The 26,016-nt window shown below is 41.6% G+C and overlaps 1 protein-coding gene across 2 annotated transcripts in view; it reads left to right on the plus strand.

Annotated features, from left to right (window-relative positions):
• The window catches only part of asap1a (ArfGAP with SH3 domain, ankyrin repeat and PH domain 1a), a 191,057-nt gene that overhangs the window by 96,027 nt on the left and 69,014 nt on the right, over window positions 1–26,016 (plus strand). For both annotated transcript variants that reach the window (XM_082960687.1, XM_082960688.1), the window contains 5 exons: window positions 1,849–1,898; window positions 2,039–2,168; window positions 11,505–11,590; window positions 12,168–12,243; window positions 13,938–14,024. In XM_082960687.1, the coding sequence (XP_082816813.1) occupies window positions 1,849–1,898; window positions 2,039–2,168; window positions 11,505–11,590; window positions 12,168–12,243; window positions 13,938–14,024 (429 nt within the window). The remainder of the gene's footprint in view (window positions 1–1,848; window positions 1,899–2,038; window positions 2,169–11,504; window positions 11,591–12,167; window positions 12,244–13,937; window positions 14,025–26,016) is intronic.

Here is a 26,016-nt window from a genome sequence, read left to right on the forward strand (position 1 = left end):
TATGCTGCATTAGCTTTAGGCCTATTGTTTACCTTTTTGTTGTTGACACTTTGATATCTAGATAATATGCAGCTGTTTAAAGGGAAAAGCCACAGATGAAACAAAAACAAAATGGCCTCCCCGCCTCTGTTTTGGTAGAAGCTGAGGGATGTGCCTGGAGAAATGTATCCCTCTCAGATTAATAGACAGAGCTATGGATTCAAGGACTGCCCATCCATATCAAAATGCTTGTTTTAACTATGTTATAAAGCTATTTCAAATGTTTACAAACATTGGAGTAAAACAAGCTTATATTTGTTGGTGGTTGGTGGCACCTTAATTAGGAAAGACACATGGTTTGATTCCATTCGCTCCGTTCCAGCTATTATTATGAGCCGTTCTCCCCTCAGCAGCCTCCACTTGCCTACATGCATTTTTTTCAGGTGTTCCAGACAAACTGTCATGAACATAAAGCTCCTGGCTACTATCCAATTAGAGGCACATTGACATTATCCGACCCCTGCTTAGCCACTATTGGCTTAAAAAGCCCAACGTAACACAATATCTGCCAATTAATTTCCAGCAATATTGCCCCTCTCTGTCTGTCACTCCGTATGTAGCCAGTTAGCAATGCTAATTATAACCTTCTTGTGGGTAGACAGACTTTCCCTAAAAACCTAAATGAAATGTTAACTGGTAGGCTTACTTGACAGAACTGTATCAATTTGGGTGGTCATTGTTTTACCAACTGTGCCATGACGTGCTGCAGCAGTAGGCCTAACAACAGAAACATTGCTAGACCAACACATGTCCTCCCCCTGCCCCCTGGACATTGTTTCTCTATGAATAATTGTAATATTGAGAATAAAAAAGAGAAAAAGATGCAAAACCAGGAAATGTAAAACAGAGAATTCAAAATAACGTTTTATGTGGTCTCTTAAAGTTATTTGACCAGGTATATTGACAGTTGTTATTTGACCAGGTATATTGACAGAAAATACATATCTTGTACACCAATTACCCAGGGAAGAGTTGCAGGGTAGAGGAGAAGAATGTGCCGATTTCAAAGCTATAAAAAAAAAGGGGTAACACTTGACACCCAGCGTCATAACACGTTATGACACGATCACAACCATGTCATAATATGTCATAACACTGGTCATAGCACTGTCATGACCCATATATTTACATCTTTTGTGACATATATTGCATTATTTTATGGCTGGTTATGACGTATACATAATGTCAAAACCCACATTTATTCAAATTAGTTTTTTCCCTGCCAAGAAGTTTCATTTCGTTTGAAAGTTTGTTTCTTAACTCCTTTATTGTTGTTGTAATGAATTCTTGTCATGTTTTTTTTTTCATCATATTTTAAATAACTTCTCGAAAATAGACTTTGACACGGTCATGAAGCATTATGACCGTCCTGTGTCACTTTACTTAGACTAAGAAAATACACTTTGACACTGTCAAAAGGCATTATGACCATCATGTAATATATGCCAGATAGGCCTATCACGTACATTCCCTTATATCAGTTAAAAAGAGGGTGTCTCGTCCTGCTCCTGAAATCTGCTCCTACATTCATCCCAGTCATCAGAAACAGAGCATTGGGGTAGGTCCATGTCTGACATCAATGTGTGCGCAATTACAACTATAATTTAATATATATAATTTAATATGGTACATATCTGAAATGTTTTTTAAATTTTTTTAAAGCTCTCATGCTAGAAAAGGTGGAAGACCCTTGTTCTATAGGTACAATTGACCACAGTTCCAAAAGAGTGGTTGTGCATGATTGAGAAAAATGGGAATATTGATTTATTTGCAATAATTGGATTGGATTCTTTCCTCGTTAATCTTCAGGACATAAAGAAGCCATTTGACAAGGCATGGAAGGACTATGAGGCTAAGTTGTAAGTTTGCTTTACTGTACATTTGTGTGTGTGTGTATGTGCTTGTGTAAGTCAACTTTTAAATGATTTGAATTGTATTCTAGGGACTGTATTTTGAATGTGATCCTTACCTTGAGTGGAATTCTGGATGTTTCCCCCAGCACCAAGATTGAGAAGGAGAAGAGGGAGCATGCTAAACAACATGGGATGATCCGGACTGAGATTACTGGAGCTGAGATTGCAGAGGAGATGGAGAAGGAGCGACGTCTCTTCCAGTTACAGATGTGCGAGGTCAGTGAGTTTGTGTGCTTGCGTGTGGATGGGATAATATATGCACATAATTTCTCTCTCATGCTCTGCTTTAGCTTCTCGCTCTTCCTCCACTCTCTGTGACTGAACAAAAATATAAACGCTACATGTAAAGTGTTTTTCATACGCACAGAAAGCTTATTTCTCTCAAATTTTGGGCACAAATGTGTTTACATCCCTGTTAGTGAGCATTTCTCCTTTGTCAATATAATCCATCCATCTGAGAGGTGTGGCATATCAAGAAGCTGATTAAACAGCATGATTATTACACAGGTGCACCTTGTGCTGTGGACAATAAAAGGCCACTCTAAAATGTGCAGTTTTGTCACACAACACAATGCCACAGATGTCCCAAGTTTTGAGGGAGCGTGCAATTGGCATGCTGACTGCAGGAATGTCCACCAGAGCTGTTGCCAGAGAATTAAATGTTCATTTCTCTACCATAAGCTGCCTCCAATGTCGTTTTAGAGAATTTGGGAGTACATTCAGCCGGCCTCACAACCGCATTTCACGTGTATTGCATTGTGTGAGTGAGCGGTTTGCTTATGTCAAAGTTGTGAATGATGGTTATGGCATGGGCAGGCATTAGATATGGACAACGAGCACAATTGCATTTTATTGATGGCAATTTCAATGCACAAAAATACAGTGACAAGATCCTCCACATCCGGTTTCTTCACCTGCGAGATCATCTGAGACCAGCCACCCGCACAGCTGATGAAACTGTCAGAATTTTTCATTTTTAATTGTTTTTTATTTAACCTTTATTTAATTAGGCAAGACACTGGGGGTCTTGACCAGGTTCATAACCTACTTCAGTTGGCAAATGCTCACCTTTGATGCCCACTGGCACGCTGGAGAAGTGTGCTCTTCACAGATGAATCCCGGTTTCAACTGTACCGGGCAGATGGCAGACAGCGTGTATGGTGTCATGTGGGTGAGCGGTTTGCTGATGTCAACGTTGTGAACAGAGTGCCCCATAGTGGCGGTGGGGTTAGGGTATGGGCAGGCATAAGTTACGGACAACAAACACACTTGTGCTTTATCTATGGCAATTTGAATGCACAGAGATACCGTGACGAGATCCTGATTCTGCCACCATCAGCTCATGTTTCAGCATGATAATGCACGGCCCCATTTCGCTAGTATCTGTACACAGTTCCTGGAAGCTGAAAATGTCCCAGTTCTTCCATGGCCCGCATATTCACCAGACATGTCACTGATTGGGATAATCTGGGTCGACGTATACAGCGGTTCGTCCTTTAAAAGTTGCAGCATGCATGGTGCCGCAGAATTCTATGGCACGTTATTGAAGTGTGAACCACTGGTACCATTAATGCTAGTTAGTGCTAGTTTGACCACCAGAGGGCATCTTGGAGAAGCATGTGATAGCCTTCAATAGTGCCTGTACTAGAGAATGCAGGCACACGGGAGACCCGGTGTTCAAATCCCCTACGGGGAGGAAGGAGTAGGCTGTCCTTGTAAATAAGAATTTGTCGTTAACTGATTCCATGTGTGTTATTTCATAGTTGTGATGTCTTCACTATTATTCTGTAATGTAGAAAATAGTAAAAATTAAGAAAAACCCTGGAATGAGTAGGTGTGTCCAAACTTTTGACTGGTACTTATTTAATTAATATTATGGGGTTTCTATTCCAAGAACCCTCTGGGTTTCCATTAGGATGGAACGGAAAATATGGCGCTGTACAACGTGACGGTCGGGAGTACAGTACTGTGTTATGTAGCTAAAGAATCCCTATGTCGTGTGGGCACCTGGGGGACCGGGGTTCAATTCCCCGATGGGGAGGAAGGAGTAGGCTGGCCTTGTAAATAAGAATTTGTTCTTAACTTCTTACGGCTGAAATCCCGTTAATGCCTTTGAGCCAATCAGTTGTGTTGTGACAAGGTAGGGGTGGTATACAGAAGATAACCCTATTTGGTAAAAGACCAAGTCCATATTATGGCAAGAACAGCTCAAATAAGCAAAAAGAAACGACAGTCCATCATTACTTTAAGTCACTTTGAAAGTTTCTTCAAGAACAGTTGCACAATCAATCAAGCACTATGATTGATGAAACTGGCTCTCATGAGGACCGCCACAGGAATGGAAGACCCAAAGTTACCTCTGCTGCAGAGGATAAGTTCATTAGAGTTACCAGCCTCAGAAAATGCAGCCCAAATAAATGCTTCACAGAGTTAATGTAACAGAAAAATCTCAACAACTGTTCAGAGGTGTCTTTGTGAGACGCAGAGTAGGTGAACGGATGATCTCTGCATGTGTGGTTCCCACCCCGTGAAGCATGGAGGAGGAGGTATGTTGGTGTGAGGGTGCTTTGCTGGTGACACTGTCGGTTATTTATTTAGAATTCAAAGCACACAACTTTTTAGGGTATAGGGGGCAGTATTTTCGATTTTGGATGAAAAGCAGGCAAAAACCTGAGAAAAAAATCCAATCAGGAAGTGTGGAAATCTGAGGTTTGTAGTTTTTCAAGTGATTGCCTATCCAGTATACAGTGTCTGTGGGGTCATTTTGCACTTCCTAAGGCTTCCAATAGATGTCAACAGTCTTTAGAACGTTGTTTCATGCTTCTACTGTGAATGGGGAGAGAATAAGAGCCATTGGAATCAGATGACTGAGAAAATGACATGAGCTCAATCGCGCACACTCCCGTGAGAGTTAGGTGTGTTCCTTTACATTTCTGAAGACAAAGGAATCGTCCGGTTGGAATATTATGGAAGATTTATGATAAAAACATCCTAAAGATTGATTCTATACATCGTTTGACATGTTTCTACGAACTGTAATATAAAGTTTTTGACTTTTCGTCTGAACTTACTGCGCGAGCACAGTGCATTTGGATTACTCGACGGAACGCGCAAACAAAAGGAGGTATTTGGACATAAAGGATGGACTTTATCGAACAAAACAAACATTTATTGTGGAACTGGGATTCCTGGGAGTGCATTCCGATGAAGATCATCAAAGGTAAGTGAATATTTAAAATGGTATTTGTGACTTCTGTTGACTCCAAAATGGCGGGTATCTGTATGGATTGTTTTGATGTCTGAGCGCTGTACTCAGATTATTGCAAAGTTTGCATTCGCCGTAAAGCTTTTTTGAAATCTGACACAGCGGTTGCATTAACCTCTTACATCTAGACGTTCCGCTAGCGGAACACCTGCTCCAATATCCAATGATAGGCGTGGCGCGAATTACAAATTCCTCAAAAAAACAAAAACTTCAATTTTTCAAACATATGACTATTTCACAGCATTTTAAAGACAAGACTCTCCTTTATCTAACCACACTGTCCGATTTCAAAAAGGCTTTACAGCGAAAGCAAAACATTAGATTATGTCAGCAGAGTACCAAGCCAGAAATAATCAGACACCCATTTTTCAAGCTAGCATATAATGTCACAAAAACCCAGAAGACAGCTAAATGCAGCACTAACCTTTGATGATCTTCATCAGATGACACACCTAGGACATTATGTTATACAATACATGCATGTTTTGTTCAATCAAGTTCATATTTATATCAAAAAACAGCTTTTTACATTAGCATGTGACGTTCAGAACTAGCATACCCCCCGCAAACTTCCGGGGAATATGCTAACAATTTACTAAATTACTCACGATAAACGTTCACAAAAAGCATAACAATTATTTTAAGAATTATAGATACAGAACTCCTCTATGCACTCGATATGTGACTTTTAACAAGGCTCACCTGTTAATTGAACTGCATTCCAGGTGACTACCTCGTAAAGCTGGTTGAGAGAATGCCAAGATTGTGCAAAGCTGTCATCAAGGCAAAGGGTGGATACTTTGAAGAATCTCATATGTTAGCAATTTGTTATTTTTCAATAACACAAACTCCAAAGGAAAATATGTTTATTCAGAGAGGACAAATCAAGATGTTAAGCTGGGAGTCAGATGTTCAGTCTCCCCCTGTCCTCAGCGTTTCCCCCCAGAACAAAGGACAGGATGCCACTTATAACCCCCCACCCTTGCCTGGGGTTGACCAATCAGAAGTCCTTGTAGGACAACTTGGCCAATGGCCAAATAAAATTATCCCACTCCAGACTCAATGTACAGACCAATGAAAACGTGGCCCACGTCGCTCTGAGTTCAGGAGTGACATTCCACAGATTCTGAACAGATGCTGAACTGAAACCCAACTCCTATTTACAATTCGCTATTGACCATTAGTACTCTAGTTTTTTAGTCCTCTCAAACTCTGCGTTGTGTTTGTCTTCCAAATTTTATTACACTCCCCCCTAGACCAAAAAATAGACAGTTTAAAAACATCAGCAGTAAGCATAAAATCATTTACATTAAACACCTTGCATTTCTATAAAACACAAAGGCCATGTTCTACTTGCCATTGCCATAAGAAATAGATTTCCCACAAAGTTATAGAAAATAAGTATTAACAGTTGTGATACCACACCTGAGGGAGCATGGTTCATTACAGCACCGAGAACAGTTACCACGGGCACATTGACCACAATCATGAGGTTTGGTGTGATGGTGAAGACCCTTATGATCCCCATCACATTCTGGTGAACACCACTGACACCCATCTCCAAAAAGACACGGTTGATGAATCTTATGATATCCCCTATCACGTAACCGTCGGATTTTAGCAAACAAACATCGGGCAATAGCACACTTGATAACCTGGATGAGGATAAGAAAAATAACCACAACTCCCACTATTGGAAGTATCATGCTCACCAAAAAACTAAACCTAAATCAACTGGATTGTAATTATGATATTTATCTCACTCAGTCCTGATCTTTCGGATTAGGTCAGTTATTTCCTCAGAATGATCAGGAATGTAAGTACAGCATCCAGCACTAATAACAGCACATGTACACCCTTGTACGGCCAGAAGTTAATCCAGGGCCAAACAATTTTGCATTGCCACAGTCCGAATGGCAACCATCTCAGCTGTAATTAACTCTCAACTGTACAATTCGCTATGACTTCCAGGGTTAGCCATATTAATAACTTCCTGTGCTATTTTAGAAATACCATAAGAGGAGAACACAATTGAAATGATCACAATTGCAATCTCTCGGTTTCTTTAATCACACATTTATGAGGCTTTAAAAAAGTAGAATTCACAGATTGTCTTACATGAGGTACAACATATCCCAAATAACAAGACCCTTGCCACAACTCCTCCAGCACCTATCTGCAGAACTAGGTACTCTCGCATGTTGATACTCAACTTTCTTACTCAAATTAGTACCAATAATCGCCTTATACCAATAAACATCTCTCCATATACCCCACATTTCACAATGGTTAAAGGGAATAGCCCTTAATGGAATACCTGCCCTTGATGTGAATGGAGCAGACGTACAAACCCAACATCTACTTTGATTGACTACTGTGGCATAGTGTAGAGAGAGAGGTAAAAACGTATTTACGCCTCAGTGTCCCTCATCCTGCTGATGCATCTCTGTGCTGGAAATGGAACCACCACCCACATCCTGTATTAGGAGAAAACTCAAAGAAAATCATTTCAACCATCTTCCACTTGTCTGCAAGACAATAATATTCAATCATCCTATTGTCAAGGTAATCATTCACCAAGTCCTTTAAAAGTGACCAGCTGTTCCACACTGGTATCAGTCCCACATAGATAACTATTAGAAATGAACAGCTCTGGTATCAGTCCCATAGATAACTATTCGACATGACCAGCTCTACTACACTGTTATCAGTCCCATAGATAACTATTAGACATGACCAGCTCTTCCACACTGGTATCAGTCCCATAGATAACTATTAGACATGACCAGCTCTTCCACTGGTATCAGTCCCACATAGATTACCATTAGACATGACCAGCTCTTCCACTGGTATCAGTCCCATAGATAACTATTAGACATGACCAGCTCTTCCACTGGTATCAGTCCCATAGATAACTATTAGACATGACCAGCTCTTCCACACTGGTATCAGTCCCATAGATAAATATTAGACATGACCAGCTCTTGAGACCCATAGATAACTATTAGACATGACCAGCTCTTCCACACTGGTATCAGTCCCATAGATAACTATTAGACATGACCAGCTCTTCCACACTGGTATCAGTCCCATAGATAACTATTAGACATGACCAGCTCTTCCACTGGTATCAGTCCCATAGATAACTATTAGACATAACCAGCTCTGGTATCAGTCCCATAGATAACTATTAGACATGACCAGCTCTTCTACACTGGTATCAGTCCCATAGATAACTATTAGACATGACCAGCTCTTCCACTGGTATCAGTCCCATAGATAACTATTAGACATGACCAGCTCTTCCACACTGGTATCAGTCCCATAGATAACTATTAGACATGACCAGCTCTTCCACTGGTATCAGTCCCAAATAGTTAACTATTAGACATGACCAGCTCTTCCACTGGTATCAGTCCCATAGATAACTATTAGACATGACCAGCGCTTCCCATAGATAACTATTAGACATGACCAGCTCTTCCACACTGGTATCAGTCCCATAGATAACTATTAGACATGACCAGCTCTTCCACTGGTATCAGTCCCACATAGATAACTATTAGACATGACCAGCTCTGGTATCAGTCCCATAGATAACTATTAGACATGACCAGCTTTGGTATCAGTCCCATAGATAACTATTAGACATAACCAGCTCTGGTATCAGTCCCATAGATAACTATTAGACATGACCAGCTCTTCCACTGGTATCAGTCCCATAGATAACTATTAGACATGACCAGCTCTTCCACACTGGTATCAGTCCCATAGATAACTATTAGACATGACCAGCTCTTCCACTGGTATCAGTCCCAAATAGTTAACTATTAGACATGACCAGCTCTTCCACACTGTTATCAGTCCCCTAGATAACTATTAGACATGACCAGCGCTTCCCATAGATAACTATTAGACATGACCAGCTCTTCCACTGGTATCAGTCCCACATAGATAACTATTAGACATGACCAGCTCTGGTATCAGTCCCATAGATAACTATTAGACATGACCAGCTCTGGTATCAGTCCCATAGATAACTATTAGACATGACCAGCTCTTCCACTGGTATCAGTCCCACATAGATAACTATTAGACATGACCAGCTCTGGTATCAGTCCCATAGATAACTATTAGACATGACCAGCTCTGGTATCAGTCCCATAGATAACTATTAGACATGACCAGCTCTTCCACTGGTATCAGTCCCACATAGATAACTATTAGACATGACCAGCTCTGGTATCAGTCCCATAGATAACTATTAGACATGACCAGCTCTGGTATCAGTCCCATAGATAACTATTAGACATGACCAGCTCTGGTATCAGTCCCATAGATAACTATTAGACATGACCAGCTCTGGTATCAGTCCCATAGATAACTATTAGACATGACCAGCTCTGGTATCAGTCCCATAGATAACTATTAGACATGACCAGCTCTGGTATCAGTCCCATAGATAACTATTAGACATGACCAGCTCTTCCACTGGTATCAGTCCCATAGATAACTATTAGACATGACCAGCTCTTCCACACTGGTATCAGTCCCATAGATAACTATTAGACATGACCAGCTCTTCCACACTGGTATCAGTCCCATAGATAACTATTAGACATGACCAGCTCTTCCACACTGGTATCAGTCCCGTAGATAACTATTAGACATTATGTTCTGACAGTCTGCCGGTAATGAGTGATTCCTCTTCCGTTCCACTGGCTGCACTTCACCGGTGATCTTGTATCACTTCAGGTAAAGTCAAGGGATATTGCTGCAGCCTCAGACGATAGATTCTCATAACCTGCAACGAAGGAAACAAAAAAGTAAAAGTAACATGTCCTGGTTTCAAGAGAGATTGATATTTCACATAGATTTCCCTATATAAGCATGTCCCAATTTTCAGGGAAAAGTTGGACATTTCACCTAGATATCCCTAATATAATGACTGCGGTGTACAACATAGAAGCTTATCAGGTTCTGATCATCTTACTGTGCTTCTTCGCCTGAGATTGGCCCCCGATTTGCTAATCAATCAGTTCTTTTTTCTCCAGGCTCCGCTTTGTCATCAACATGGACATTTTTCTTCGTAGTCCAAATAGCATGGCTCTGAACTATAGATTTGGTTCTGAACTATAGATTCCTGCATCAATCTTCATTGGACAAACAGAAATTGATAATGGTTTGATCTGTTTCAAACAGGGATGAAGCGCTGACCCCAGAATAAGATATAGAACCCCATAGGGATGAAGCGCTGACCCCAGTCTATGGGGTTCTATATCTTAGACTGGGGTCAGCGCTTCGTCCCTATGGGGTTCTATATCTTAGACTGGGGTCAGCGCTTCGTCCTTATGGGGTTCTATATCTTAGACTGGGGTCAGCGCTTCGTGCCTATGGGGTTCTATATCTTAGACTGGGGTCAGCGCTTCGTGCCTATGGGGTTCTATATCTTAGACTGGGGTCAGCGCTTCGTGCCTATGGGGTTCTATATCTTAGACTGGGGTCAGCGCTTCGTCCCTATGGGGTTCTATATCTTAGACTGGGGTCAGCGCTTCGTCCCTATGGGGTTCTATATCTTAGACTGGGGTCAGCACTTCATCCCTATGGGGTTCTATATCTTATTCTGGGGTCAGCGCTTCATCCCTATGGGGTTCTATATCTTAGACTGGGGTCAGCGCTTTGTCCCTATGGGGTTCTATATCTTAGACTGGGGTCAGCGCTTCATCCCTATGGGGTTCTATATCTTAGACTGGGGTCAGCGCTTCATCCCTATAGGGTTTTATATCTTAGACTGGGGTCAGCGCTTCGTCCCTATGGGGTTCTATATCTTAGACTGGGGTCAGCGCTTCATCCCTATGGGGTTCTATATCTTATTCTGGGGTCAGCGCTTCATCCCTATGGGGTTCTATATCTTAGACTGGGGTCAGCGCTTTGTCCCTATGGGGTTCTATATCTTAGACTGGGGTCAGCGCTTCATCCCTATGGGGTTCTATATCTTAGACTGGGGTCAGCGCTTCATCCCTATAGGGTTCTATATCTTAGACTGGGGTCAGCGCTTCGTCCCTATGGGGTTCTATATCTTAGACTGGGGTCAGCGCTTCATCCCTATGGGGTTCTATATCTTAGACTGGGGTCAAACATTGGAAAAAAAACTTTGGGATTTGTGTGCCATACAATTGAAAAGTTTAGATGACTGGTTTCTGATTGTACATTTTTTTACAATTGTTTTGTTTTGCGTAAGAGTCTTTCATTCCAAATATCTTACATTTTTCTTCATGTCCCAACAGTACCTGATCAAAGTGAATGAGATCAAAACTAAGAAGGGAGTTGACCTTCTCCAGAACCTCATAAAGTACTACCATGCACAGTGCAAGTAAGTATTCTGACACAACTTCCAGCTCATACTTAAATGCCTTGTTCACACCAGAAAAGGCTGTGTTAATCTATTAATCAATCGATATCATTATTGTCCCAATTGGGACATTTGAAGCGCGGTCAGGGATGCAACATAAAAAAAATAACATACAACAGATGTACACATAAGATAAATAGTGTGAGATCAGTTACACTCTTAAAATCATCAAATAGGAGCAGTTTATTTGTGCCCCATGCTGATTATGGGATGTACTGTGAGTGGAAGAGATTAGTGGTTTTTGGGTTACTTAGTACTCCCTATTTTAACCGCAACTGCTAACCCGACAACAACACTGATACACATATTGTTGTCGGTTTAGCAGTTGCAGTTAAAATATCAACTTCCGCAAGATTTCTACATGGCAAAGGCAATAATCAAATGTATGTGAATGACAAACAACTTTTCAGACTCCTCCATGTTAGATAACTGGACTTCAGAATGCAAACCATTGTATTGTGAAAGCAAAACGTATTTAAAAAGTATGTTTATGTGTATATGCTTATGCTAGAAAACCAGACTACTCTTTCTTCTTCAGCTTTTTTCAGGATGGATTGAAAACCGCAGACAAGTTGAAGCAGTATATTGAGAAGCTTGCAGCTGACCTGTATAACGTAGGTGACATTTACATTTAAAAATTATTAGACAAAAGGCTACGTTGGTCTCTCTGCTGTATGGCTTTATGTTTTCATCTACTGTACCAGTCAAAAGTTTGGACACCTACTCATTCAAGGGCTTTTCTTTATTTTGACAATTTTCTACATTGTAGAAGACATCAAAACTATGAAATAACACGTGGAATCATGTAGCAACCCAAAAAGTGTTAAACAAATCAAAATATATTTTATATTCTTCAAAGTAGCCACCCTTTGCCTTGATGACAGCTTTGCACATTCTTGGCATTCTCTCAACCAGCTTCATGATGAATGCTTTTCCAACAGTCTCGAAGGAGTTTCCACATATGCTGAGCACTTGCTGGCTGCTTGTCTTTCACTCTGCGGTCCAACTCATCCCAAACCATTGGGCTGATTGGGCTGACGTCAGGTGATTTATGGAGGCCAGGTCATCTGATGCAGCACTCCATGACTCTCCTTATTGGTCAAATATCCCTTACACAGCCTGGATGTGTGTTTTGGGTCATTGTCCTGTTGAAAAACAAATGATAGTCCCACTAAGCGCAAACTAGATGGGATGGCGTATCGTTGCAGAATGCTGTGGTAGCCATGTTGGTTAAGTGTGCCTTGAATTCTAAATAAATCACAGACAGTGTCACCAGCAAAGCACCATCACACCACCACCTCCATGCTTCACGATGGGAACCACACATGCGGAGATCATCCGTTCACCTACTCTGTGTCTCAAAAAGACAAGGAGGTTGGAACCAAAAATCTCACATTTGGACTCACCAGACCAAAGGACAGATTTCCACCAGTATAATGTACATTACTTGTGTTCCTTGGCCCAAGCATGTCTCTTCTTCTTATTTGTGTCATTTAGTTGTGGTTTCTTTGCAGCAATTCAACCATGAAGGCCTGATTCACGCAGTCTCCTTTGAACAGTTGATTTTGAGATGTGTCTGTTACTTGACCTCTGTAGCATTTATTTGGGCTGCAATCTGAGGTGCAGTTAACTGTAATGAATTTATCCTCTGCTGCAGAAGTAACACTGGGTCTTCATTTCCTGTGGCGGTCCTCATGAGAGCCAGTTTCATCATAGCGCTTGATGATTTTTGCGACTACACACAGTTCCTGACATTTTCCAGATCTACTGACCTTCAATTGCTGCATGTCTTAAAGTAATGATGGACTGTCATTTCTCTTTGCTTATTTGAGCTGTTCTTGTCATAATATGGACATGGTCTTTTACCAAGTAGGGCTATCTTCTGTATACCACCCCTACCTTGTCACAACACAACTGATTGGCTCAAACACATTAACAAATTAACTTTTAACAAGGTCCACTAGTTAATTGAAATGCATTCCAGGTGACTACCTCATGAAGCTGGTTGAGAGAATGCCAAGAGTGTGCAGAACTGTTATCAAGGCAAAGGGTGGCTAATTTGAAGTATCTAAAATATGTTTCAATTTGTTTAACACTTTTTTGGTTACTACATGATTCCATATGTCTTATTTCATAGTTTGATGTCTTCAATATTATTCTACAATGTAAAAATAAAGAAAAACCCTTGAAATGAGTAGGTATGTCCAATCTTTTGACTGGTACTGTATATCTATCCAATCATTGTGTGTGGTGATTTGATTGTCACTGATGGGGATTTGTAGTGATGTGAATGGTTCTCACTCCACAGATAAAGCAGACCCAGGATGAGGAGAAGAAGCAGTTGACGGCCCTAAGAGACCTCATTAAATCATCTCTGCAGCTGGACCAAAAGGAGGTAGCTCTTTTTGTCTAACAAACCATGGGAGTGCAGCAGGGAACCATACTTAGACCAATGTTTATTTGGATTTTGGTATTGGCCCTGCCTATGCTATATTGTTGACTTTTATAGTGTGATTTTTGTATCTTTGTGTAAACATTTCTCTAAAATACAGCTGTTGTCTTAAACATAAATCATCTTCTATGACCATATCTACCTGCTAACATTGAGTTCTCAAGTTCTCAATGAAATGGAAATATATCAGTCAATCCTTTCATTATTTCTCATATTACCTAAGACCATCCATTCCTACCTCCATACTTCCCTTCCTCATCTGACAAGAATCATAACCCAAACCCATTTCAACAGTCCATTGTTCTATACTTTTCTGCATAAAGAAGTGCAATAACAGTAACGGAGAAAGTCTCATGTCTCATACCCACTGAGCTATGTTTTGCAAAGCGGCCAGGGAAACACTGTCATGTCCACCAGGAGGTATTGTACATGCTGTATCCAGCAGTTACATAAAACATGTATGAGATTAAGTCTCTCCCCTAATGTATCTCCCACTTGGGGCACACTGCAGTTCCACCAAAGTGTACCTGATAATAGACCTCAGGTACGCCACATTTATTCACCCCACATCGGGTACCAACTCAGTGGCCTTGTGGTTAGTGTGTCTGCCCTGAGATTGGAATGTTGGGGGTTTGATCTAAAAATGGGATCCGATTCCTCTTTACTGCTTAGCATTTACACTTGAACCACTAAAGCAGTCATTTGGGCTGCTCATGAACTCTATCCTTGGCTTTTCAAAATGAGTCTATATAACACACTGTCGTTGTTAGACTCTTAATATACTGCTCAAAAAAATAAAGGGAACACTTAAACAACACATCCTAGATCTGAATGAAAGAAATAATCTTATTAAATACTTTTTTCTTTACATAGTTGAATGTGCTGACAACAAAATCACACAAAAATAATCAATGGAAATCCAATTTATCAACCTATGGAGGTCTGGATTTGGAGTCACACTCAAAATTAAAGTGGAAAACCACACTACAGGCTGATCCAACTTTGATGTAATGTCCTTAAAACAAGTCAAAATGAGGCTCAGTAGTGTGTGTGGCCTCCGCGTGCCTGTATGACCTCCCTACAATGCCTGGGCATGCTCCTGATGAGGTGGCGGATGGTCTCCTGAGGGATCTCCTCCCAGACCTGGACTAAAGCATCCGCCAACTCCTGGACAGTCTGTGGTGCAACGTGGCGTTGGTGGATGGAGCGAGACATGATGTCCCAGATGTGCTCAAGTGTTGCTTCCTAAGTGGACAGTTTGATTTCACAGAAGTGTGATTGACTTGGAGTTACATTGTGTTGTTTAAGTGTTCCCTTTATTTTTTTGAGCAGTGTATAACAAACAGACCGCACTCAACGAGCTGTATAAGGCCATAAGCAAACAAGAAAATCCTCATCCAGAAGCGACACTCCTTGTGGCCGGGGACTTTAATGTAGGAAAACTTAAATCCATTTTAGCTAATTTCTACCAGCATGTCACGTGTAACCAGAGAGAGAAAAAAAACTCTAGACCTTTACTCCACACACAGAGACGTGTATAAAGCTCTCCCTCACCCTCCATTTGGCAAATCTGACCATAATTATATCCTCCTGATTCCTGCTTACAAGCAAAAATTTAAGCGGGAAGAACCAGTGATTTGTTCAATACGGAAGTGGTTCGATGACACTGTTGTGCTAGCACAGACTGGAATATGTTCCGGGATTCATCTGATAGCATTGAGGAGTATACCACCTCAGTCACCGGCTTCATCAATAAGTGCATCGACAACGTCGTCCCCACAGTGACCGTACGTACATATCCAAACAAGAAGCCACGGGTTTTCGGCAATATTCGTACCGAGCTAAAGGCTAGAGTTGCTGCTTTCAAGGAGCGGGACACTAATCCGGATGCTTATAAGAAATACCGCTATGCCCTCAGACGAAGCATCAAACAGGCAAAACGTCAATACAGGACTAAGATTGAATCCTACTACACCGGCTCTGACGCTCGTCGGATGTGGCTGGGCTTGCAAACTGTTACAGACTACAAAGTGACGAGCTAAATGCCTGTTATGCTCGCTTCGAGGCAAGCGACACTGAAGCATGCATGAGAGCACCAGCTGTTCTGGACCACTGTGTGATCACGCTCTCCATTGTCAATGTGAGTAAGACCTTTAACCTCTTGGGGCTAGGTGGGACGCTAGCGTGCCACCCGTGGTGCACTCCATCAACAGCAGGTGCATTTCAAGAGCGGCAAATTTGAATCCAAATAAATGTCAAAATTCAAATTTTTCAAAAATACAACTATGTTACACCATTTGAAAGATAAACATCTCCTTAATCTAACCACGTTTTACGATTTCAAAAAGGTTTTACGGCGAAAGCATAAATTTAGAGTATGTTAGGACAGTACATTTACAAGAGTTGTGTGTAATGTTTTGTCAAGTCAAAGACAGGGTCACCAAAACCATAAAACCAGCTAAAATGATGCACTAACCTTTTACAATCTCCATCAGATGACACTCCTAGGACATTATGTTAGACAATGCATGCATTTTTAGTTCTATCAAGTTCATATTTATATCCAAAAACAGCGTTTTACTATGGCATTGATGTTGAGGAAATCGTTTCCCTCCAATAACCGGCAGTCAAGTCAGCGTCAGAAATTAAATAATTAAAATTAGAAAACATTGGTAAAATATTATATTGTCATTTAAAGAATTATAGATTTACATCTCTTGAACGCAATCAACTTGCCAGATTTAAAAATAACCTTACTGGGAAATCACACTTTGCAATAATCTGAGCACTGCGCCCAGAAAAATACGCGTTGCGATACAGACTAGACGTCATGTTGGGGAGATCTAAAATCGAAAATACTATGTAAATAATCCATTACCTTTGATTCTCTTCATCAGATGTCACTTCCAGGTATCACAGGTCCATAACGAATGTAGTTTTGTTCAAAAAAGCTCATCATTTATGTCCAAAAATCTCCGTCTCGTTAGCACATGATGTAAGCCAGCCGGACTTCTCGTCATGAACGAGGGGAAAAAATATATTTCCGTTCGTTCAAACATGTCAAACGTTGTATAGCATAAATCATTAGGGCCTTTTTTAACCAGAACATGAATAATATTCAAGGTGGACGAATGCATACTCTTTTATAACGTATTGGAACGAGGGTACCCAACATGAACTAGCGCGCCAGGTGTCTAATGGGACATCACCGTTCCATGGCTCTTGTTCGGTCAGATCTCCCTCCAGAAGACTCAAAACACTTTGTAAAGGCTGGTGACATCTAGTGGAAGCAATAGGAAGTGCCAAAATATTCCTAAACCCCTGTGTTTTTCAATGGGATAGGTTTAAAGTCAATACAACACATCAGGTATCCACTTCCTGTCAGAAAATGTCTCAGGGTTTTGCCTGCCAAATGAGTTCTGTTATACTCACAGACACCATTCAAACAGTTTTGGAAACTTTAGAGTGTTTTCTATCCATATATAATAAGTATATGCATATTCTAGTTACTGGGTAGGATTAGTAACCAGATTAAATCGGGTACATTTTTTTTATCCAGACGTGCAAATGCTGCCCCCTAGACCCAACAGGTTAAACAGGTCAACATTAAGAAGGCAGCGGGACCAGGACGTGTACTCAGAGCATGCGCGGACCAACTGGCAATGTCTTCACTGACATTTTCAACCTCTCCCTGACCGAGTCTGTAATACCTACATGTTTCAAGCAGACCACCATAGTCCCTGTGCCCAAGAACGCCAAGGTAACCTGCCTCAATGACTACTGCCCTGTAGCACTCATGTACTGTATGTGGCCATGAAGTGCTTTGAAAAGCTGGTCATGGCTAAAATCAACAACATCATCCCGGAAACCCTAGACCCACTCCAATTCGCATATTGCCCTGACAGATCCACAGATAACTCAATCTCAATCGCACTCCACACTGCCCTTTCTCACTTGTACAGAAGTAACACCTATGTGAGAATGCTATTTATTGACTACAGCTTAGCATTCAACACCATAGTGCCCACAAAGCTCATCACTAAGCTAAGGACCCTGGGACTAAACACCTCCCTCTGCAACTGGTTCCTGGACTTCCTGACGGGCTTCCTTAACAGCTTCTTCCCCCAAGCCATAAGATTGCTGAACAATTAATCAAATGGCTACCTGGACTATTTCCATTGCCCCCGCACCCTTTTTTTACACTGCTGCTAACTCGCTGTTTACCCCTACCTACATGTACATATTACCTCGATTTACCGGTACCCCCCTGTCATTATTGTTAGTGTTACTTTTTTTACTTTAGTTCATTTAGTAAATATTTGCTTAACTCTTATTTTCTTATAACTGCATTGTTGGTTAAGGGCTTGTAAGTAAGCATTTCACGATAAGGTAATTCATTCGGTTGTATTTGACGCATGTGACAAAATGTGATATGTTTATAACCAATTTTACGAGGGCATGTCATTTCATCTTCTGCTGACAGTAGGGCCTGCTTTGCTCCATCTCCTGACAGTGGAATGAATCAGTCCAACGAATCTACACAGTCTTATCAGTCTTTTCTTTTACTATTTTTAACTGCTGTCATATCGACACTAATATTCATTATAACGTCACTATTGCTTTTGTGCAGAGTTTCACTATTTATCAAGCACACTTAGCGCTTATAAGGATATTTAGGCTTCTGATGTTTTTCATCATTTGACTGTGCATTTGCTGACCTTTTATAAAAGTACGCTGTTACCGCATTCCAACACATATGCTTTCTGTTTCATAGTTGTACGAAAGGCACAAATAAAATGTATTGAACACATGAAATTGTGTTTTTTGTTTTAGTTTTTACATATAGCCTACAGCAGGGGTCTCCAACGGGTAGATCGCAACCTACCAGTAGCTCTCAGCCCACCTACCAGTAGCTCTCAGCCCACCTACCAGTAGCTCTCAGCCTACCTACCAGTAGCTCTCAGCCCACCTACCAGTAGCTCGCCAAGCAATTCTGAAAGTACATGGATTTTTTTCAATTGATCCATCACAAACTCAATTAAACAGAACTCCTGGCTGTTATCCAATCAAAGCCACATTATCCCACCCCTGGTTAGCCACTATTGGCTTAAAAAGCCAAACGTAACACAATATCTGACAATTAATTTCCATCAATATTGCCCCTGTCTGTCTGTTTGGTGCACGGGTTTGTTTATCACTTCGTATGTAGCCAGTTAGCGATGCTAATGAGAACAGTCTTGTGGGTAGGCAGAAAGACTTTCCCCAAAAACCTTCTCAATTAAATGTTAATGGGGAAATTCACTCAAAAGCACTTCTGAGCCCTTGATAACACTTGTCTGGCTGTTTGTCAGTACCCCAGACAGTTTTTAGGTCCATTGTTTGAGTATTTAGAGTATTCTGTATTTTATATGAAAATGTAAACATTTCTGAAATGACCTAAAATAAATTGAAAACAGTGCATTTATTGTTACATAAACAACGATTGGTGTCTCGGCATTGAATTGCCAGATAGATGTGTTTGATGTAAAAAGTTTAAAAAACAAAGACCTAGTTTGTGCTAAGGTCTTCCATATAGTCTGTAATCCGGTAGATACTCTTCCTCCTGGATCTAAGATGGATAATTACAGGATGCGGGACAAAGGCGCATCTTACTGTTGGTCTTCAAGAAAGGAAATCAGAACGAAAGGAAGTAAACAATGAGATGGTATCTAGTAAGGCTAGCGGTTAGTAATCTCTGAAGTAAAGTTAGGCAGATAACGATAGTAGTCGAGTAACTGAGTGACGTTGGCCAAAATGAAGTGCAATAATGTTCCGGTCAGATAAAAATACACAAATACACAAAAAGAAAACCAGTCACCTCACGGTCACCAACTGCACGCTTCCAGAAACACTCAACACCTTCTTTGCCCGCTTTGAGGATAATACAGTGCCACAGTTGCGGCCCGCTAACAAGGACTGCTCCCCCCCTCCTTCTCCGTGGCCGACGTGAGCAAAACATTTAAACGTGTTAACCCTCGCAAGGCTGCTGGCCCAGACGGCATCCCTATCCACGTCCTCAGAGCATGCGCAGACAAGCTGGCTGGTGTGTTTACGGACATATTCAATTGCTCCCTATCCCAGTCTGCTGTCCCCTCATGCTTCAAGATGGCCACAATTGTTCCTGTACTCAAGAAGGCAAAGATAACTGAACTAAATGACTACCGCCCCGTAGCACTCACTTCTGTCATCATGAAGTGCTTTGAGAGACTAGTCAAGGATATTATCACCTCCACCTTAACGGCCACCCTAGACCACTTCAGTTTGCATACCACCCCCACAGGTCCACAGATGATGCAATTGCCATCACACTGGACACTGCCCTATCCCATCTGGACAAGAGGAATACCTATGTAAGAATGCTGTTCATTGACTACAGCTCAGCATTCAACACCATAGTACCCTCCAAGCTCATCATCAAGCTAAAGGCCCTGGGTCTCAACCCCGCCCTGTGCAATTGGGTTCTGGACTTTCTGACGGGCCACCCCCAGGTGGTGATGGTAGGAAACAACATCTCCACTTCATTGACCCTCAGCACTGGGGTACCTCAAGTGTGCGTGCTCAGCCCCCTCCTGTACTCCCTGTTTACCCACGACTGAGTGGCCATGCACGCCTCCAACTCAATCATCAAGTTTGCAGTAGTGGGCTTGATTACCAACAGCGACGAGACAGCCTACCAGGAGGAGGTGAGGGCCCTCGGAGTGTGGTGTCATGATAACAACATCTCACTCAACGTCAACATAACTAAGGAGATGACCGTGGACTTCAGGAAACAGCAGAGGGAGCTCCCACTATCCACATCGAAGGGACAGCAGTGGAGAAAGTTCCTCGGCGTACACATCACAGACAAACTGAAATGGTCCACTCACACAGACAGTGTGGTGAAAAAGGCGCAACAGCGCCTCTTAAACCTCAGGAGGCTGAAGACTTTTGGCTTGTCACCCAAAACCCTGACAAACTTTTACAGATGCACAATCGAGAGCATCCTGTTGGGCTGTATCACCGCCTGGTACGGCAACTGCACCGCCCTCAACCTCAAGGCTCTCCAGAGGGTGGTGTGGTCTGCATAACGCATCACCGGGGGCAAACTACCTGCCCTCCATGACACCTACAGCACCCAATGTCACAGGAAGGCCAAAAACATAATCAAGGGTAACAACCACCCGAGCCACTGCCTGTTCACACCACTATCATCCAGAAGGCAAGGTCAGTACAGGTGCATCAAAGCTGGGACCTAGAGACTGAAAAACAGCTTCTATCTCAAGGCCATCAGACTGCTAAACAGCAATCACTAACTCAGAGGCTGCTGCCTACATTGAGACCCAATCACTGGCCACTTTAATAATTGGATCACTAGTCACTTTAAACAATGCCACTTTAAATAATGACACTTTAACCTCTCTGGGCTAGGCGGGACGAAATCGTCCCACCTACGCAACAGCCAGTGTAATCCCGTGGCGCGATTTTCAAATACCTTAGAAATGCTATTACTTCAATTTCTCAAACATATGACTATTTTACACCATTTTAAAGACAAGACTCTCGTTAATCTAACCACACTGTCCGATTTCAAAAAGGCTTTACAACGAAAGCAAAACATTAGATTATGTCAGCAGAGTACCCAGCCAGAAATAATCAGACACCCATTTTTCAAGCTAGCATATAATGTCACAAAAACCCAGAAGACAGTTAAATGCAGCACTAACCTTTGATGATCTTCATCAGATGACAACCCTAGGACATTATGTTATACAATGCATGCATGTTTTGTTCAATCAAGTTCATATTTATATCAAAAACCAGCTTTTTACATTAGCATGTGACGTTCAGAACTAGCATACATCCGGTGAATTTACTAAATTACTCACGATAAACGTTCACAAAAAACATAACAATTATTTTAAGAATTATAGATACAGAACTCCTCTATGCACTCGATATGTCCGATTTTAAAATAGCTTTTCGGTGAAAGCACATTTTGCAATATACTCAGTAGATAGCCCAGCCATTACGGCTAGCCATTTAGACACCGACCAAGTTTAGCCCTGATCAAACTCCGATTTACTATTACAAAAGTTTCATTACCTTTGTTGTCTTCGTCAGAATGCACTCCCAGGACTGCTACTTCAATAACAAATGTTGGTTTGGTCAAAAATAATCCATCGTTATATCCGAATAGCGGCGTTTTGTTCGTGCGTTCCAGACACTATCCGAAATGGTAAAGAAGGGTCGCGCGCATGGCGCAATTCGTGACAAAAAAATTCTAAATATTCCATTACCGTACTTCGAAGCATGTCAACCGCTGTTTAAAATCAATTTTTATGCCATTTTTCTCGTAGAAAAGCGATAATATTCCAACCGGGAATCTCCTTTTCGGCAAACAGAGGAAAAAATCACAAAGACGGGGGCGGCCAGGTCACGCGCCTAAGCCCACAGTCCCTTGATCGGCCACTTGAGAAAGGCGATAATGTTTTTCAGCCTGGGGCTGGGATGACGACATTCAGGTTTTTCCCGGGCTCTGAGCGCCTATGGACGACGTAGGAAGTGTCACGTTAGAGCAGAGATCCTTAGTAAAAGATAGAGATGGCAAAGAAGTTCCAGAAATGGTCAGACAGGCCACTTCCTGTAAAGGAATCTCTCAGGTTTTGACCTGCCATTTGAGTTCTGTTATACTCACAGACACCATTCAAACAGTTTTAGAAACTTTATGGTGTTTTCTATCAATATATAATAAGTATATGCATATTCTAGTTACTGGGTAGGATTAGTAACCAGATTAAATCGGGTACGTTTTTTATCCAGCCGTGAAAATACTGCCCCCTAGCCATAAGAGGTTAACGCCCTGACTGATGTCTTGAGATGTTGCTTCAATATATCCATCTATTTTGTGAAGTGCACCAGTCCTTCCTGCAGCAAAGCACCCCCACATGATGCTGCCACCCCCTTTTTCCTCCAAACATAACGATGGTCATTATGGCCAAACAGTTCTATTTTTGTTTCATCAGACCAGAGGACATTTCTCCAAAAAGTATGATCTTTGTCCCCATGTGCAGTTGCAAACAGTAGTCTGGCTTTTTTACGGCGGTTTTGGAGCAGTGGCTTCTTCCTTGTTGAGCGGCCTTTCAGGTTATGTCAATATAGGACTTGTTTTGGATATAGATCCTTTTGTACCTGTTTCCTCCAGCATCTTCACAAGGTCCTTTGCTGTTGTTCTGGGATTGATTTGCACTTTTCGCACCTAAGTACGTTAATCTCTAGGAGACAGAACGCGTCTCATTCCTGAGCGGTATGACGGCTGCGTGGTCCAATGGTGTTTATACTTGTGTACTATTGTTTGTACAGATGAACGTGCTCCCAAGGATGAGCCAGACTTGTGGAGGTCTACAATGTTTTTTTCTGAGGTCTTGGGTCATTTCTTTTGAGTTTCCCGTGATGTCAAGTAAAGAGGCAGTGAGTTTGAAGGTAGGCCTTGAAATACATCCACGGGTACACCTCCAATTGACTCAAATGATGTCAATTAGTCTATCAGAAGCTTCTAAAGCCATGACATACTTTTCTGGAGTTTTCCAAGCTGTTTAAAGGCACAGTCAAGTTAATATATGTACACTTCTGACCCACTGGAATTGTGATAGTGAATAGTGAACGGTAGTGTTTGTAAATTGTAATGCTTTTTGTCTAATGTCTTTGTTGTTATGTGACAGACCTCAGTAAGACCTGCTGTCTCCAAAACCTGTTGGAGTGAAAACCTACAAGAAATTTGTTCTCCCAGAACATGTTTGTAAATCCCAGGTCTAACTAATGCTGAGTGACTGTGTGAATGGCATATTAAAAACATTTACTACAATGTTATTTCTTGAAAATGTTATTTGTATAATATCCTATAAACCTCCTCAACTTCCTCGAATCCAATGTAGCTGCTATTGGGATCATGGTAGTTAAATGTAATTGTTGCCACCACAGAGGCGTGGAGTACCCGTCGTTGGCCTCGGCCTAGTTGTTTTCCCCTCAGCATCCACTCCAGGGTGATCTGATAAGAGACCAGTCTGTATTGTCTAGAGAGACAGAAAATAAATACAATAATATACTTCTGATTAAATTTAAGCATTGACAGACTCAGAACATCCATTTAATATTGAGAGTAAAAAAACAGAAGAAAAAAAAAAAAGGAAAATAAAATGGAGGAAACAGAATTTGGGAAATTAGAAAATATAATTTTAAGGGGCATGTCATGACATACTGTTTATTAACCAATATTTTACCAGGTATATTGACAAAAGAGAAGAATGTGCCTATTTAAAAGCTGTAAAAACATTTTTTAGATTGCAACATTTTTTTGTTTTTCAAGTAGCTCTCATGCCAGACCCCTGGCCTACAGTAACATATACTAATGGAAATGCTGTTTTTATAATAAATAATGATATAATAAAGAAATATAGTATTCTAATGTTACCTACTGTAAGACCTTCATAAACACAACCAAGTTATTATTTTTGCGACAGCATATATTAAATGTATTAATACTGTTGGAATGTTGCAGTCCGAATGACTGCTCATTAGCTTGTATGGGGGGTCCCTCAACAGGCCCAGCAATTTCTAGTGTTAAGGAGACAGATTGGGGGTAAGGCCCTGCAACAAACTAGTGTCCTGTCCAGGGGATGTACTTGTACATCAAGCTGCCTCACGTTTTAGAAACAGGTGATATGCTCCTGCACTAGTGTCCATTCTGGCTTGGACAAGGCTACTTACAGTGCATTCAGAAAGTATTCAGGCCCCTTTCCTTTTTCCACATTTTGTTACGTTACAGCCTTATTCTCAAATTGATTAAATACATTTTTTCCTCATCAATCTACGAACACTACCCCATAATGTCAAAGCGAAACAGGTTTTTAGTCATTTTTGCAAATGTATTAAAAATAAAAAAGTATTCAGACCATTTGCTATTAAACTCAAATTTGAGCTCAGGTGCATCCTGTTTCCATTGATCATCTTTGAGATATTTTTACAACTTGATTGGTGTCCAGCTGTGGTAAATTCAATTGATTGGACATGATTTGGAAAGACACACACCTGTCTATATAAACTCCCACAGGTGACAGTGCATGTCAGAGCAAAAACCTAGCCATGAGGTCAAAGGAATTGTCCGTAGAGCTCCGAGACAGGATTGTGTCGAGGCACAGATCTGGGGAGGGTACCAAAAAATGTCTGCAGCATTGAAGGTCCCGAAGAACATGGTTGCTTCCATCATTGTTAAATGGAAGAAGTTTGGAACCACCAAGACTCTTCCTAGAGCTGGCCGCCCGGCTTAACTGAGCACTCAGGGAGAAGGGCCTTGGTCAGGGAGGTGACCAAAAAGCCGATGGTCACTCTGACAGAGCTCCAGAGTTCCTCTGTGGAGATGGGAAAACCTTCCAGAAGGACAAATATCTCTGCAGCTCTCCACCAATCGGGCCGTTATGGAGTGGCCAGACGGAAGCCACTCCTCAGTTAAAGGCACGTGACAGCCCACTTGGAGTTTGCCAAAAGGCACCTAAAGACCCTCAGACCATGAGAAACAAGATTCTCTGGTCTGAGGAAACCAAGATTGAACTCTTTGGCCTGAATGCCAAGCGTCACATCTGAAGGAAACCTGGCACCATCCCTACTGTGAAGGATGGTGGTGGCAACATCATGCTGTGGGGATGTTTTCAGCGGCAGGGACTGGAAGACTAGTCAGGATCGGGGGAAAGCTGAACGGAGTAAAGTACAGAGAGATCCTTGATGAAAACTTGCTCCAGAGTGCTCAGGACCGCAGACTGTGGCGAAGCTTCACCTTCCAACAGGACAACGACCCTAAGCACACAGCCAAGACAACACAGGAGTGGCTTCGGGACAAGTCTCTGAATGTCCTTGAGTGGCCCAG

Source organism: Salmo salar, chromosome 14, assembly GCF_965601325.2.
Source record: "Salmo salar chromosome 14, fSalSal1, whole genome shotgun sequence".
NCBI lineage: Eukaryota > Metazoa > Chordata > Actinopteri > Salmoniformes > Salmonidae > Salmo > Salmo salar.